Here is a 12500-nt window from a genome sequence, read left to right as displayed (position 1 = left end):
CTCATTATTTCTCTCTCTCTCTCTTTCCCCTCTGTTTCCCTCGTACCTTCTCTTTCTTTCGCTCTCTCTCTTCCCCCTCTATTTCCCTCGTACCCTCTCTTTCTTTCTCTCTTCCCCTCTGTTTCCCTCGTACCCTCTCTCTCTCTCCCTCCTCTGTTTCCCTCGTACCCTCTCTTTATTTCGCTCTCTCCCTCTTCCCCCTCTGTTTCCCTCGTACACCCTCTCTCTCTCTCTTCCCCCTCTGTTTCCCTCGTACCCTCTCTTTCTTTCGCTCTCTCTCTCTTCCCCCTCTGTTTCCCTCGTACCCTCTCTTTCTTTCTCTCTCTCTCCCCCCTCTGTTTCCCTCATACATTCTCTTTATTTCGCTCTCTCTTCCCCCTCTGTTTCCCTCGTACCCTCTCTTTCTTTCGCTCTCTCTCTCTTTCCCCTCTGTTTCCCTCGTACCTTCTCTTTCTTTCTCTCTCCCTCTCTTCCCCCTCTGTTTCCTCGTACCCTCTCTTTCTTTCGCTCTCTCTCTCTTCCCCCTCTGTTTCCCTCGTATCTTCTCTTTCTTTCTCTCTCTCTCTCTTTCCCCTCTGTTTCCCTCGTACCTTCTCTTTCTTTCACTCTCTCTCTTCCCCCTCTGTTTTCCTCGTACCCTCTCTTTCTTTCTCTCTTCCCCTCTGTTTCCCTCGTACCCTCTCTCTCTCTCCCTCCTCTGTTTCCCTCGTACCCTCTCTTTCTTTCGCTCTCTCTCTCTTCCCCCTATGTTTCCCTCGTACTCCTTCTCTCTCTCTCTTCCCCCTCTGTTTCCCTCGTACCCTCTCTTTCTTTCGCTCTCTCTCTCTTCCCCCTCTGTTTCCCTCGTACCCTCTCTTTCTTTCTCTCTCTCTCTCTCTTCCCCCTCTGTTTCCCTCGTACCTTCTCTTTCTTTCGCTCTCTCTTCCCCCTCTGTTTCCCTCGTACCCTCTCTTTCTTTTGCTCTCTCTCTCTTTCCCCTCTGTTTCCCTCGTACCCTCTCTTTCTTTCGCTCTCTCTCTCTCTTCCCCCTCTGTTTCCCTCGTACCTTCTCTTTCTTTCGCTCTCTCTTCCCCCTCTGTTTCCCTCGTACCTTCTCTTTCTTTCTCTCTCCCTCTCTTCCCCCTCTGTTTCCCTCGTACCTTCTCTTTCTTTCTCTCTCTCTCTCTTTCCCCTCTGTTTCCCTCGTACCTTCTCTTTCTTTCTCTCTCCCTCTCTTCCCCCTCTGTTTCCCTCGTACCTTCACTTTCTTTCTCTCTCTCTCTCTTTCCCCTCTGTTTCCCTCGTACCCTCTCTTTCTTTCGCTCTCTCTCTCTCTTCCCCCTCTGTTTCCCTCGTACCTTCTCTTTCTTTCGCTCTCTTTCTCTTCCCCCTGTTTCCCTCGTACCTTCTCTTTCTTTCTCTCTCCCTCTCTTCCCCCTCTGTTTCCCTCGTACCTTCACTTTCTTTCTCTCTCTCTCTTTCCCCTCTGTTTCCCTCGTACCCTCTCTTTCTTTCGCTCTCTCTCTCTTCCCCCTCTGTTTCCCTCGTACCTTCTCTCTCTTTCCCCTCTGTTTCCCTCGTACCCTCTCTTTCTTTCGCTCTCTCTCTCTTCCCCCTCTGTTTCCCTCGTACCTTCTCTTTCTTTCGCTCTCTCTTCCCCCTCTGTTTCCCTCGTACCTTCTCTTTCTTTCTCTCTCCCTCTCTTCCCCCTCTGTTTCCCTCGTACCTTCTCTTTCTTTCTCTCTCTCTCTCTCTTTCCCCTCTGTTTCCCTCGTACCTTCTCTTTCTTTCTCTCTCCCTCTCTTCCCCCTCTGTTTCCCTCGTACCTTCTCTTTCTTTCTCTCTCTCTCTCTTTCCCCTCTGTTTCCCTCGTACCTTCTCTTTCTTTCTCTCTCCCTCTCTTTCTCCTCTGTTTCCCTCGTACCTTCTCTTTCTTTCTCTCTCTCTCTTTCCCCTCTGTTTCCCTCGTACCTTCTCTTTCTTTCTCTCTCTCTCTCTTCCCCCTCTGTTTCCCTCGTACCTTCTCTTTCTTTCTCTCTCTCTCTCTTTCCCCTCTGTTTCCCTCGTACCTTCTCTTTCTTTCTCTCTCCCTCCTCTGTTTCCCTCGTACCTTCACTTTCTTTCTCTCTCTCTCTCTTTCCCCTCTGTTTCCCTCGTACCCTCTCTTTCTTTCGCTCTCTCTCTCTTCCCCCTCTGTTTCCCTCGTACCTTCTCTTTCTTTCGCTCTCTCTTCCCCCTCTGTTTCCCTCGTACCCTCTCTTTCTTTCGCTCTCTCTCTCTCTTCCCCCTCTGTTTCCCTCGTACCTTCTCTTTCTTTCTCTCTCTTTCCCCTCTGTTTCCCTCGCACCTTCTCTTTCTTTCTCTCTCCCTCTCTTTCCCCTCTGTTTCCTCGTACCTTCTCTTTCTTTCTCTCTCTCTCTCTTTTCCCTCTGTTTCCTCGTACCTTCTCTTTCTTTCTCTCTCCCTCTCTTCCCCCTCTGTTTCCCTCGTACCTTCACTTTCTTTCTCTCTCTCTCTCTTTCCCCTCTGTTTCCCTCGTACCCTCTCTTTCTTTCGCTCTCTCTCTCTTCCCCCTCTGTTTCCCTCGTACCTTCTCTTTCTTTCGCTCTCTTTCTCTTCCCCCTGTTTCCCTTGTACCTTCTCTTTCTTTCTCTCTCCCTCTCTTCCCCCTCTGTTTCCCTCGTACCTTCACTTTCTTTCGCTCTCTCTCTCTTTCCCCTCTGTTTCCTCGTACCCTCTCTTTCTTTCGCTCTCTCTCTCTTCCCCCTCTGTTTCCCTCGTACCTTCTCTCTCTTTCCCTCTGTTTCCCTCGTACCCTCTCTTTCTTTCGCTCTCTCTCTCTTCCCCCTCTGTTTCCCTCATACCTTCTCTTTCTTTCTCTCTCTCTCTTCCCCTCTGTTTCCCTCAGTACCTTCTCTTTCTTTCTCTCTCCCTCTCTTCCCCTCTGTTTCCCTCGTACCTTCTCTTTCTTTCTCTCTCTCTCTCTCTTTTCCCCTCTGTTTCCCTCGTACCTTCTCTTTCTTTCTCTCTCCCTCTCTTCCCCCTCTGTTTCCCTCGTACCTTCTCTTTCTTTCTCTCTCTCTCTCTTTCCCCTCTGTTTCCTCGTACCTTCTCTTTCTTTCTCTCTCCCTCTCTTTCTCCTCTGTTTCCCTCGTACCTTCTCTTTCTTTCTCTTTCTCTGTTTCCCTCTCTTTCTTTCTCCTCTCTGTTTCCCCCTCTGTTTCCCTACCTTCTCTTTCTTTCTCTCTCTCTCTCTTTCCCTCTGTTTCCCTCGTACCTTCTCTTTCTTTCTCTCTCTCTCCTCCCCTCTGTTTCCTCGTACCTTCTCTTTCTTTCTCTCTTTCTCTCTCTCCCTCCTCTGTTTCCCTCGTACCCTCTCTTTCTTTCTCTCTCTCTCTTTTCCCCTCTGTTTCCCTCGTACCTTCTCTTTCTTTCGCTCTCTCTCTCTTCCCCTCTGTTTCCCTCGTACCTTCTCTTTCTTTCTCTCTCTCTCTCTTCCCCCTCTGTTTCCCTCGTACCTTCTCTTTCTTTCTCTCTCTCTCTCTTCCCCCTCTGTTTCCCTCGTACCTTCTCTTTCTTTCTCTCTCTCTCTCTTTCCCTCTGTTTCTCTCTTTCCCCTCTGTTTCCTCGTACCTTCTCTTTCTTTCTCTCTCTCTCTTCCCCCTCTGTTTCCCTCGTACCTTCTCTTTCTTTCTCTCTCTCTCTTCTCTTTTCCCTCTGTTTCTTTCTTTCTCTTTCTCTCTTTTCTTTCTCTCTTTCTCTCTCCCTCTCTTCCTCCTCTGTTTCCCTCGTACCTTCTCTTTCTTTCTCTCTCCCTCTCTTCCCCCTCTGTTTCCCTCGTACCTTCACTTTCTTTCGCTCTCTCTTCCCCCTATGTTTCCCTCGTACCCTCTCTCTCTCTCTCCCTCTCTAAACCCGGGACTACTGGGGCAGATGTTTGTAATAACACTAAAATGTATTTTAGTTTCTGGGGGACGAGACACAGACAGACTTTTAATATCCAGAACAAGTCATAGATTTGGCCTGGGATCAAGTGTCTGACAACTCTTACTGCTGTCATAAATCCATGCTGGTTTGTGGTTTGGTGTGCGTCTGTGTGCGTGCACACACGTGTGCTTGTGTGTGTGCGTGACCCAGACAAATGGGAACCAATCTGATAGAGCTACTTCAAGGATGAGAACAGAACTGAAACGGTCCTAACGCACAACAAAGATCAGATCAGGTCGGGGAGAACCGGGACAGAAGTAACACGTTTTGATTTGATCCTAAATTCAGAGATCGATAAGCTAGTCAATATATTTTATGACAAACAATGTACATGTCCTCCACAATAAGAAACTGTCATTTCATTTCTAGGGTAAATGAGTTGAAGTGATATAGACAGAACTACTTTAATGCTACTTCTGTTCTTGCTGAAGAAACATAGGCTTGGGACCAAAGTATTGGCCGGTGAGAAGTGCACAGTATCTGTGTTATCTCCATGTTTCTGCTTTGTAACGCTTGCTACTTTCAACACCATCAGCCACCATTTCATATTTGTGAACCCTGCGTCAACATCGCAACGTTGCAACCACAATATTTTGCCTCACAATATTAAAATCAGACTAAAATGGATCACATAATAGTTTAGCTATATTAACAATAATTTCCTCATTTTACTTTAATGGGAATGTAGGTTACTCACAATTGTCAATGATTATTCCTGCTTAGTCCTATCTCATGCCACTTCTAACTGGCTAGCATCCAAGACTAGCTAGCATGAAACTTAAAACCTATGCTGTCACCATTCACTAGATGGGTTAAGAAAATAACATATGTTTGGAATTGTACAACTGAAAAACACTTCCAGATCAGATTATAAAAAAATTAAAAAAATCCTCGCTCAAAACAACTTTTGTTGATAACTCGTTAAAGTGTTGTCACAGTGTGCAGATATTTTGCAGGGAGGTCGTCACATTAGGAAAGTGTCTTGACGTTAGGGCTGGGAGATAAATCGTATTTGACGTATTTATTTAACCTTTATTTAACCAGGCAAGTCAGTTAAAGAACAAATTCTTATTTTCAATGACGGCCTTGGAACAGTGGGTTAACTGCCTGTTCAGGGGCAGAACGACAGATTTTTACCTTGTCAGGGATTTGATCTAGCATCCTTTCCAGCCCAACGCTCCAACCACTAGGCTGCCTGCCGCCCCAAATACCGGTATTGATGCACGGACCGGTTTGGGTTGTTACTTTACCTTCTATAACGGTATTTGAATGTTTGGTTTGTTAAATGTAGTATGCCGTGTGTAACGTCCATTTTCACAGTTTATACACCTCTACTTGAGTCATCCCTTCCCACCTACACCAGCATGTTGTCTGTGCAACAGGATCTTCTAAATCAGAGAGGAATAGGCGAAGCAGGAATATGTTGGCTACATGAAGAAACATTTAATGTAGCCAAAAATGACAGGGTCCCATAGGAAACGCTGACCAACACATTGGTTCCTACCCTGGCACAATAACTTTGTTTGCCGCAATTAATTCTACAGCAGGATTAATACACGCTCAACCAGTGACTTCGGAGATGGCCCCCGACCAACAAATGTCTATCAGGTGCGCGCAGGCAGAATAGATGACAACCAATTTCACATAGAAATGTGAGTTATAGATCTGTCACTCTCATTGCTGGCAAGTCTAAGAGGCGGTAGATTTGTCCTATGTACGCTCTTTCTATGCTTCCTGTTCTTAAGTTTCGTTTTTGCGGCTTTTACTTTCGGGTTTTGTACACCAGCTTCAAATAGCTGAGAAAACAAAACCTGGGGTTCAGAAGACAAGCTTCTGGTCCAACTCCACTCTACGTGCTGGGTTCAAATGAAAGCCTGGACTCTCAAAGTTGCCCGCATCTATGAAACAGTCCTGTACATTATGTGTTGGCCTCAGTGGGCCCCGTCCTACCTTGGCTGTGAGGCTGAAGAATCCTTTTGGCTCCACCATCTTCTCCAGGACTCTACACTTTATTCCGGCGGTGCTGTCGTAGTCGTACACCACTCCATACTCCAGATGAACGTTGTCTACGGTCAGACTCACGTGGTCCTTCTTACCGTCAATGATAGCGATGGTGTTGAACTTATCCATCACCTCTGAGAGGGGGAACACACACAAGGGGTGAGAGAGGAGCACACACATACATACATACATACATACATACATACATACATACATACATACATACATACATACATACATACATACATACATTACATTACATACACTACATACATTACATACATACATACATACATACATACATACATACATACATACATACATACATACATACATACATACATACATACATACATACATACATACATACATACATAGACTTGAGGTGAGACGCGTATACTACATGGCACAGGTGAGACGTGCAAACAGCAGGGGAGGAGCATACATACATACATACATACATACATACATACATACATACATACATACATACATAGACTTGAGGTGAGACGCGTATACTACATGGCACAGGTGAGACGTGCAAACAGCAGGGGTGGAACACACACCATTTTTACACAACATTGTAAGGCACACAAATACACACCCGGGATGAGACACTAATGATGTCTAATGTTCCGTGATAAGGGATAGCAGCTGATAGTCGGGCTGATAGTCGGGCTGATAGTCGGGCTGATAGTCGGGCTGATAGTCGGGCTGATAGTCGGGCTGATAGTCCGGCTGATAGTCGGGCTGATAGTCCGGCTGATAGTCGGGCTGATAGTCCGGCTGATAGTCCGGCTGATAGTCGGGCTGATAGTCCGGCTGATAGTCGGGCTGATAGTCCGGCTGATAGTCGGGCTGATAGTCGGGCTGATAGTCCGGCTGATAGTCCGGCTGATAGTCGGGCTGATAGTCCGGCTGATAGTCGGGCTGATAGTCGGGCTGATAGTCGGGCTGATAGTCGGGCTGATAGTCGGGCTGATAGTCCGGCTGATAGTCGGGCTGATAGTCCGGCTGATAGTCGGGCTGATAGTCCGGCTGATAGTCCGGCTGCCAGTGGGGCTGTTCTGAACTAACTAATAAGCAGAGGAGAGCAACTCTTCCGGTTCCCTCCAGAAATACCAAACTATCTAGAGGTCATTTAGTAGGAAGAACATTTTGCTCTCACCTCTCCTCTACCTCCCTCCCACCACCCCTCCCTCTCTCTATATATCCCTCCACCTCTATATCCCTCCCTCCACCTCTATATCCCTCCCTCCACCTCTATATCCCTCCACCTCTCCACCTCTATATCCCTCAACCTCTCCACCTCTATATCCCTCCCTCCACCTATATCCTTCCACCTCTATATCCCTCCACCTCTATATCCCTCCACCTCTATATCCCTCCACCTGAGATCCCTCCCTCCACCTCTATATCCCTCCCTCCACCTCTATATCCTCCCTACACCTCATATCCCTCACCATTTTTATCCCTCCACCTCTATATCCCTCCCTCCACCTCTATATCCCTCCACCTCTCCATGATCCCTCCACCTAACCTCTATGTCCTCAACCTGTTCCACCTCTATATCCCTCCCTCCACCTCTATATCCCTCCACCTCTATATCCCTCCACCTCTATATCCCTCCACCTCTATCCCTCCACCTCTATATCCCTCCACTGATAGTCTATATCCTCCACGGGCTGATAGTATCCCTCCACCTGATATCCCTCCACCTGATATCCCTCCACCTCTGATATCCCTCCACCTAGTCCCTCCACCTCTATCCCTCCACCTCTGATATCCGGCTCCACCTGGGGCCCTCCACCTCTGAACTCCCTCCACCTCTATATCCCTCCACCTCTATATCCCTCCACCTCTATATCCCTCCACCTCTAAATCCCTCCACCTCTATCTTCCACCTCTATATCCCTTTAGTCCCTCCACCTCTAAGATCCCTCCACCTTTGCTCCCTCCTCCACCTCTATATCCTCCCTCCACCACCATCCCCCCCACCTCTCTATCCCTCCACCTATATCCCTCCACCTCTATATCCCTCCCTCCACCTCTATATCCCTCCACCTCCACCTCTATATCCCTCCACCTCTATATCCCTCCACCTCTATATCCCTCCCTCCACCTCTATATCCCTCCACCTCTATATCCCTCCCTCCACCTCTATATCCCTCCACCTCTATATCCCTCCACCTCTATATCCCTCCACCTCTATATCCCTCCACCTCTATATCCCTCCACCTCTATATCCCTCCACCTCTATATCCCTCCACTCTCCACCTCTATATCCCTCCACCTCTCACCTCTATATCCCTCCACCTCTATATCCCTCCCTACACCTCTATATCCCTCCACCTCTATATCCCTCCACCTCTATATCCCTCCACCTCTATATCCCTCCACCTCTATATCCCTCCACCTCTACCGCTCTCCACACCTCCCGCTCTATTCCTCCCTCCCTCCACCTCTCTCTCTCTCCCTACGTCTCTAAACCAACCTCCGTCTATCTCTCTCTCCCTCCCTCCACCTCAGCTCTGAAAATGATGAGCAATACCGCCCCTGCACTAATGCGATGGGGGTCATATGTGTGTCCGTGCCTGGCTGTTTGTGCCTGCATGTGTGTCCCTGTGTGTGTGTGTGTGTGTGTGTGTGTGTGTGTGTGTGTGTGTGTGTGTGTGTGTGTGTGTGTGTGTGTGTGTGTGTGTGTGTGTGTGTGTGTGTGTGTGTGTGTGTGTGTGTGTGTGTGTGTGTGTGTGTGTGTGTGTGTGTGTGTGTGTGTGTGTGTGTGTGTGTGTGTGTGTGTGTGTGTTTATCTTACCCTCTACTTTACACTGGAAGCCATCCCCGTTCTCCTCAGCAGTTTGTTTCTGGTTCTTCCCCTGGTCCTCCTGGGAACTCTCACTGTTGTTATACACCCACTGTATACTGTCCTGCTGTACGGAGAGCACCACAAAACACCTGTTACATTATACAAACCTGCCTTTTCATTTTCAATGCACACCTTACAAAACAGCCAGTTGGTGCAGTGGTCCTGCTGTGTGGTTGGGACCAGTTAAAGAGGGGTTAACCAGTCAGTTGGTGCAGTGGTCCTGCAGTGTGGTTGGGACCAGTTAAAGAGGGGTTAACCAGTCAGTTGGTGCAGTGGTCCTGCTGTGTGGTTGGGACCAGTTAAAGAGGGGTTTAACCAGCCAGTTGGTGCAGTGGTCCTGCTGTGTGGTTGGGACCAGTTAAAGAGGGGTTAACCAGTCAGTTGGTGCAGTGGTCCTGCTGTGTGGTTGGGACCAGTTAAAGAGGGGTTAACCAGTCAGTTGGTGCAGTGGTCCTGCTGTGTGGTTGGGACCAGTCAAAGAGGGGTTAACCAGCCAGTTGGTGCAGTGGCCCTGCTGTGTGGTTGGGACCAGTTAAAGAGGGGTTAGCCAGTCAGTTGGTGCAGTGGTCCTGCTGTGTGGTTGGGACAAGTTAAAGAGGGGTTAGCCAGTCAGTTGGTGCAGTGGTCCTGCTGTGTGGTTGGGACCAGTTAAAGAGGGGTTAACCAGCCAGTTGGTGCAGTGGCCCTGCTGTGTGGTTGGGACCAGTTAAAGAGGGGTTAACCAGTCAGTTGGTGCAGTGGTCCTGCTGTGTGGTTGGGACCAGTCAAAGAGGGGTTAACCAGCCAGTTGGTGCAGTGGTCCTGCTGTGTGGTTGGGACCAGTTAAAGAGGGGTTAACCAGCCAGTTGGTGCAGTGGTCCTGCTGTGTGGTTGGGACCAGTTAAAGAGGGGTTAACCAGCCAGTTGGTGCAGTGGTCCTAATGTGTGGTTGGGACCAGTTTAAAGAGGGGTTAACATTGCATGTGAAATAGCTGCAACAGCTCTGGTCTATGATGTCACGGTTGGCCTGTCAGAACAAACTGACAACGCTTCACAAACACACTGCAGCACAAACACAACCCCATGCCAATCTCATCAAACCACTGTTCCGTGCCACAGGCAGACAAAAGGGCGTGTGTGTGTGTGTCCCCTCCACAACCCAACCCACGGCCAGCTCCCTGCCAGGACAACATGCTGTGATCGCCCACTGCGCTGTGGTCTGCTAGGGTACAACCCATAGACACACACACACATACCCCACCCCCACCTCCCCGTGAGGGCATTTCCCTGTGCCCTGGCCTGATGTAAACCAGAATCTCAGTAGTGTTGGAACCATGTAGATCTTCATTAAACCACCAATTCCAAGGCTGGCTCATCTCTCCCCCTCTGTTCTTCTCCTCCCACTCTGTTCTTCTCCTCCCCACTGTTCTTCTCCTCCATCTCTCCCCCTCTGTTCTTCTCCTCCCCCACTGTTCTTCTCCTCCATCTCTCGCCCTGTTCTTCTCCTCCCATCTTCTCCTCCCCCACTGTTCTTCTCCTCCATCTCTCCCCCTCTGTTCTTCTCCTCCCCCACTGTTCTTCTCCTCCATCTCTCGCCCTGTTCTTCTCCTCCATCTCTCCCCCTGTTCTTCTCCTCCATCTCTCCCCCTGTTCTTCTCCTCCATTTCTCCCCCTCTGTTCTTCTCCTCCCCCACTGTTCTTCTCCTCCATCTCTCGCCCTGTTCTTCTCCTCCATCTCTCGCCCTGTTCTTCTCCTCCATCTCTCCCCCTGTTCTTCTCCTCCATCTCTCCCTCTGTTCTTCTCCTCCCCCACTGTTCTTCTCCTCCATCTCTCCCTCTGTTCTTCTCCTCCATCTCTTCCCCTGTTCTTCTCCTCCATCTCTCCCCTGTTCTTCTCCTCCATCTCTCCCCTCTGTTCTTCTCCCCATCTCTCCCCCTCTGTTCTTATCCTCCATTTCTCCCCATGTTCTTCTCCTCCATCTCTCCCCTGTTCTTCTCCTCCATCTCTCCCCTGTTCTTCTCCTCCATCTCTCCCCCTGTTCTTCTCCTCCATCTCTCCCCCTGTTCTTCTCCTCCATCTCTCCCCTGTTCTTCTCCTCCATCTCTCCCCTCTGTTCTTCTCTCCCCCCACAGTTCTTCTCCTCCATCTCTCCCTCTGTTCTTCTCCTCCATCTCTTCCCCTGTTCTTCTCCTCCATCTCTCCCCCTGTTCTTCTCCTCCATCTCTCCCCCTCTGTTCTTCTCCCCCATCTCTCCCCCTCTGTTCTTATCCTCCATTTCTCCCCATGTTCTTCTCCTCCATCTCTCCCCCTGTTCTTCTCCTCCATCTCTCCCCTGTTCTTCTCCTCCATCTCTCCCCCTGTTCTTCTCCTCCATCTCTCCCCCCTCTGTTCTTCTCCTCCATCTCTCCCCATGTTCTTCTCCTCCATCTCTCCCCTCTGTTCTTCTCCTCCATCTCTCCCCCCTCTGTTCTTCTCCTCCATCTCCCCTCTCTGTTCTTCTCCTCCATCTCCCCCTCTGTTCTTCTCCTCCATCTCTCCCCTGTTCTTCTCCTCCATCTCTCCCCCTCTGTTCTTCTCCTCCATCTCTCCCCCTCTGTTCTTCTCCTCCCCCTCTGTTCTTTTCCTCCATCTCTCCCCCTCTGTTCTTCTCCTCCATCTCTCCCCCTCTGTTCTTCTCCTCCATCTCTCCCCCTATGTTCTTCTCCTCCATCCCCCTCCTCCGTCATTGTGCATACTCCATCTCTCCCCCCCACTCTGTTCTTCTCCATCTCTCCCCTCTGTTCTCCTGAGCTACATCTCTCCCCCTCTGTTCTTCTCCTCCATCTCCCCCTCTGTTCTTCTCCTCCTTATCTCCCCCTCTGTTCTTCTCCTCCATCTCCCCCCTCTGTTCTTCTCCTCCACTTCACCCCCCTCTGTTCTTCTCCTCCATCTCCCCCTCTGTTCTTCTCCTCCATCTCTCCCCCTCTGTTCTTCTCCTCCACCTCTCCCCCCTCTGTTCTTCTCCTCCATCTCTCCCCTCTGTTCTTCTCCTCCATCTCTCCCCCTCTGTTCTTCTCCTCCATCTCCCCCCTCTGTTCTTCTCCTCCATCTCCTCCCTCTGTTCTTCTCCTCCATCTCCTCCCTCTGTTCTTCTCCTCCATCTCTCCCCCTCTGTTCTTCTCCTCCATCTCTCCCCCTCTGTTCTTCTCCTCCATCTCTCCCCCCTCTGTTCTTCTCCTCCCCCTCTGTTCTTCTCCTCCATCTCTCCCCCTCTGTTCTTCTCCTCCATCTCCCCCTCTGTTCTTCTCCTCCATCTCCCCCCTCTGTTCTTCTCCTCCATCTCTCCCCCCTCTGTTCTTCTCCTCCATCTCTCCCCCCTCTGTTCTTCTCCTCCATCTCTCCCTAAACATTCTCCTACAGAGGAGACTAGTGTAGGCTGGCTACTTCCCAACACTCTCCAAGCTCTTTCTCCCCCATCCAGCCTGACTCTCTACTCCCCTCCTCGGCCTGCCCTTCTCCCTCTCTGTGTGTGGGGAGAGAGACTGGGAGAGCTGGGTCATTAAGCAGGAATAATACTAGTATTGGCTCCTGTAGAAGAGACCAGGACTGACCCCTGGCTCACTGCTCACTGTGGGGCTGTTGTGGGAGACACTGGGTTGGGATAAGACACTGGGTGGGGGGGGGGGAGAACTGGTGGGGGGGGGGCTG

At 49.9% G+C, this 12500-nt stretch overlaps 1 protein-coding gene across 4 annotated transcripts in view; it reads right to left on the bottom strand.

The window, feature by feature from the left end:
- The window catches only part of prex2 (phosphatidylinositol-3,4,5-trisphosphate-dependent Rac exchange factor 2), a 245216-nt gene that overhangs the window by 121879 nt on the left and 110837 nt on the right, over positions 1–12500 (bottom strand). For 3 of the 4 annotated variants that reach the window (XM_052504948.1, XM_052504947.1, XM_052504945.1), the window contains exons 21-22: positions 8783–8897; positions 5917–6101 (exon numbers count right to left, since the gene is read on the bottom strand). In XM_052504948.1, coding sequence (XP_052360908.1) covers positions 5917–6101; positions 8783–8897 — 300 coding nt within the window. The remainder of the gene's footprint in view (positions 1–5916; positions 6102–8782; positions 8898–12500) is intronic. The other variant, XM_052504946.1, reaches the window with a different exon arrangement.

Source organism: Oncorhynchus keta, chromosome 4, assembly GCF_023373465.1.
Source record: "Oncorhynchus keta strain PuntledgeMale-10-30-2019 chromosome 4, Oket_V2, whole genome shotgun sequence".
NCBI lineage: Eukaryota > Metazoa > Chordata > Actinopteri > Salmoniformes > Salmonidae > Oncorhynchus > Oncorhynchus keta.
This window is presented reverse-complemented; position numbering and strand designations above follow the sequence as displayed.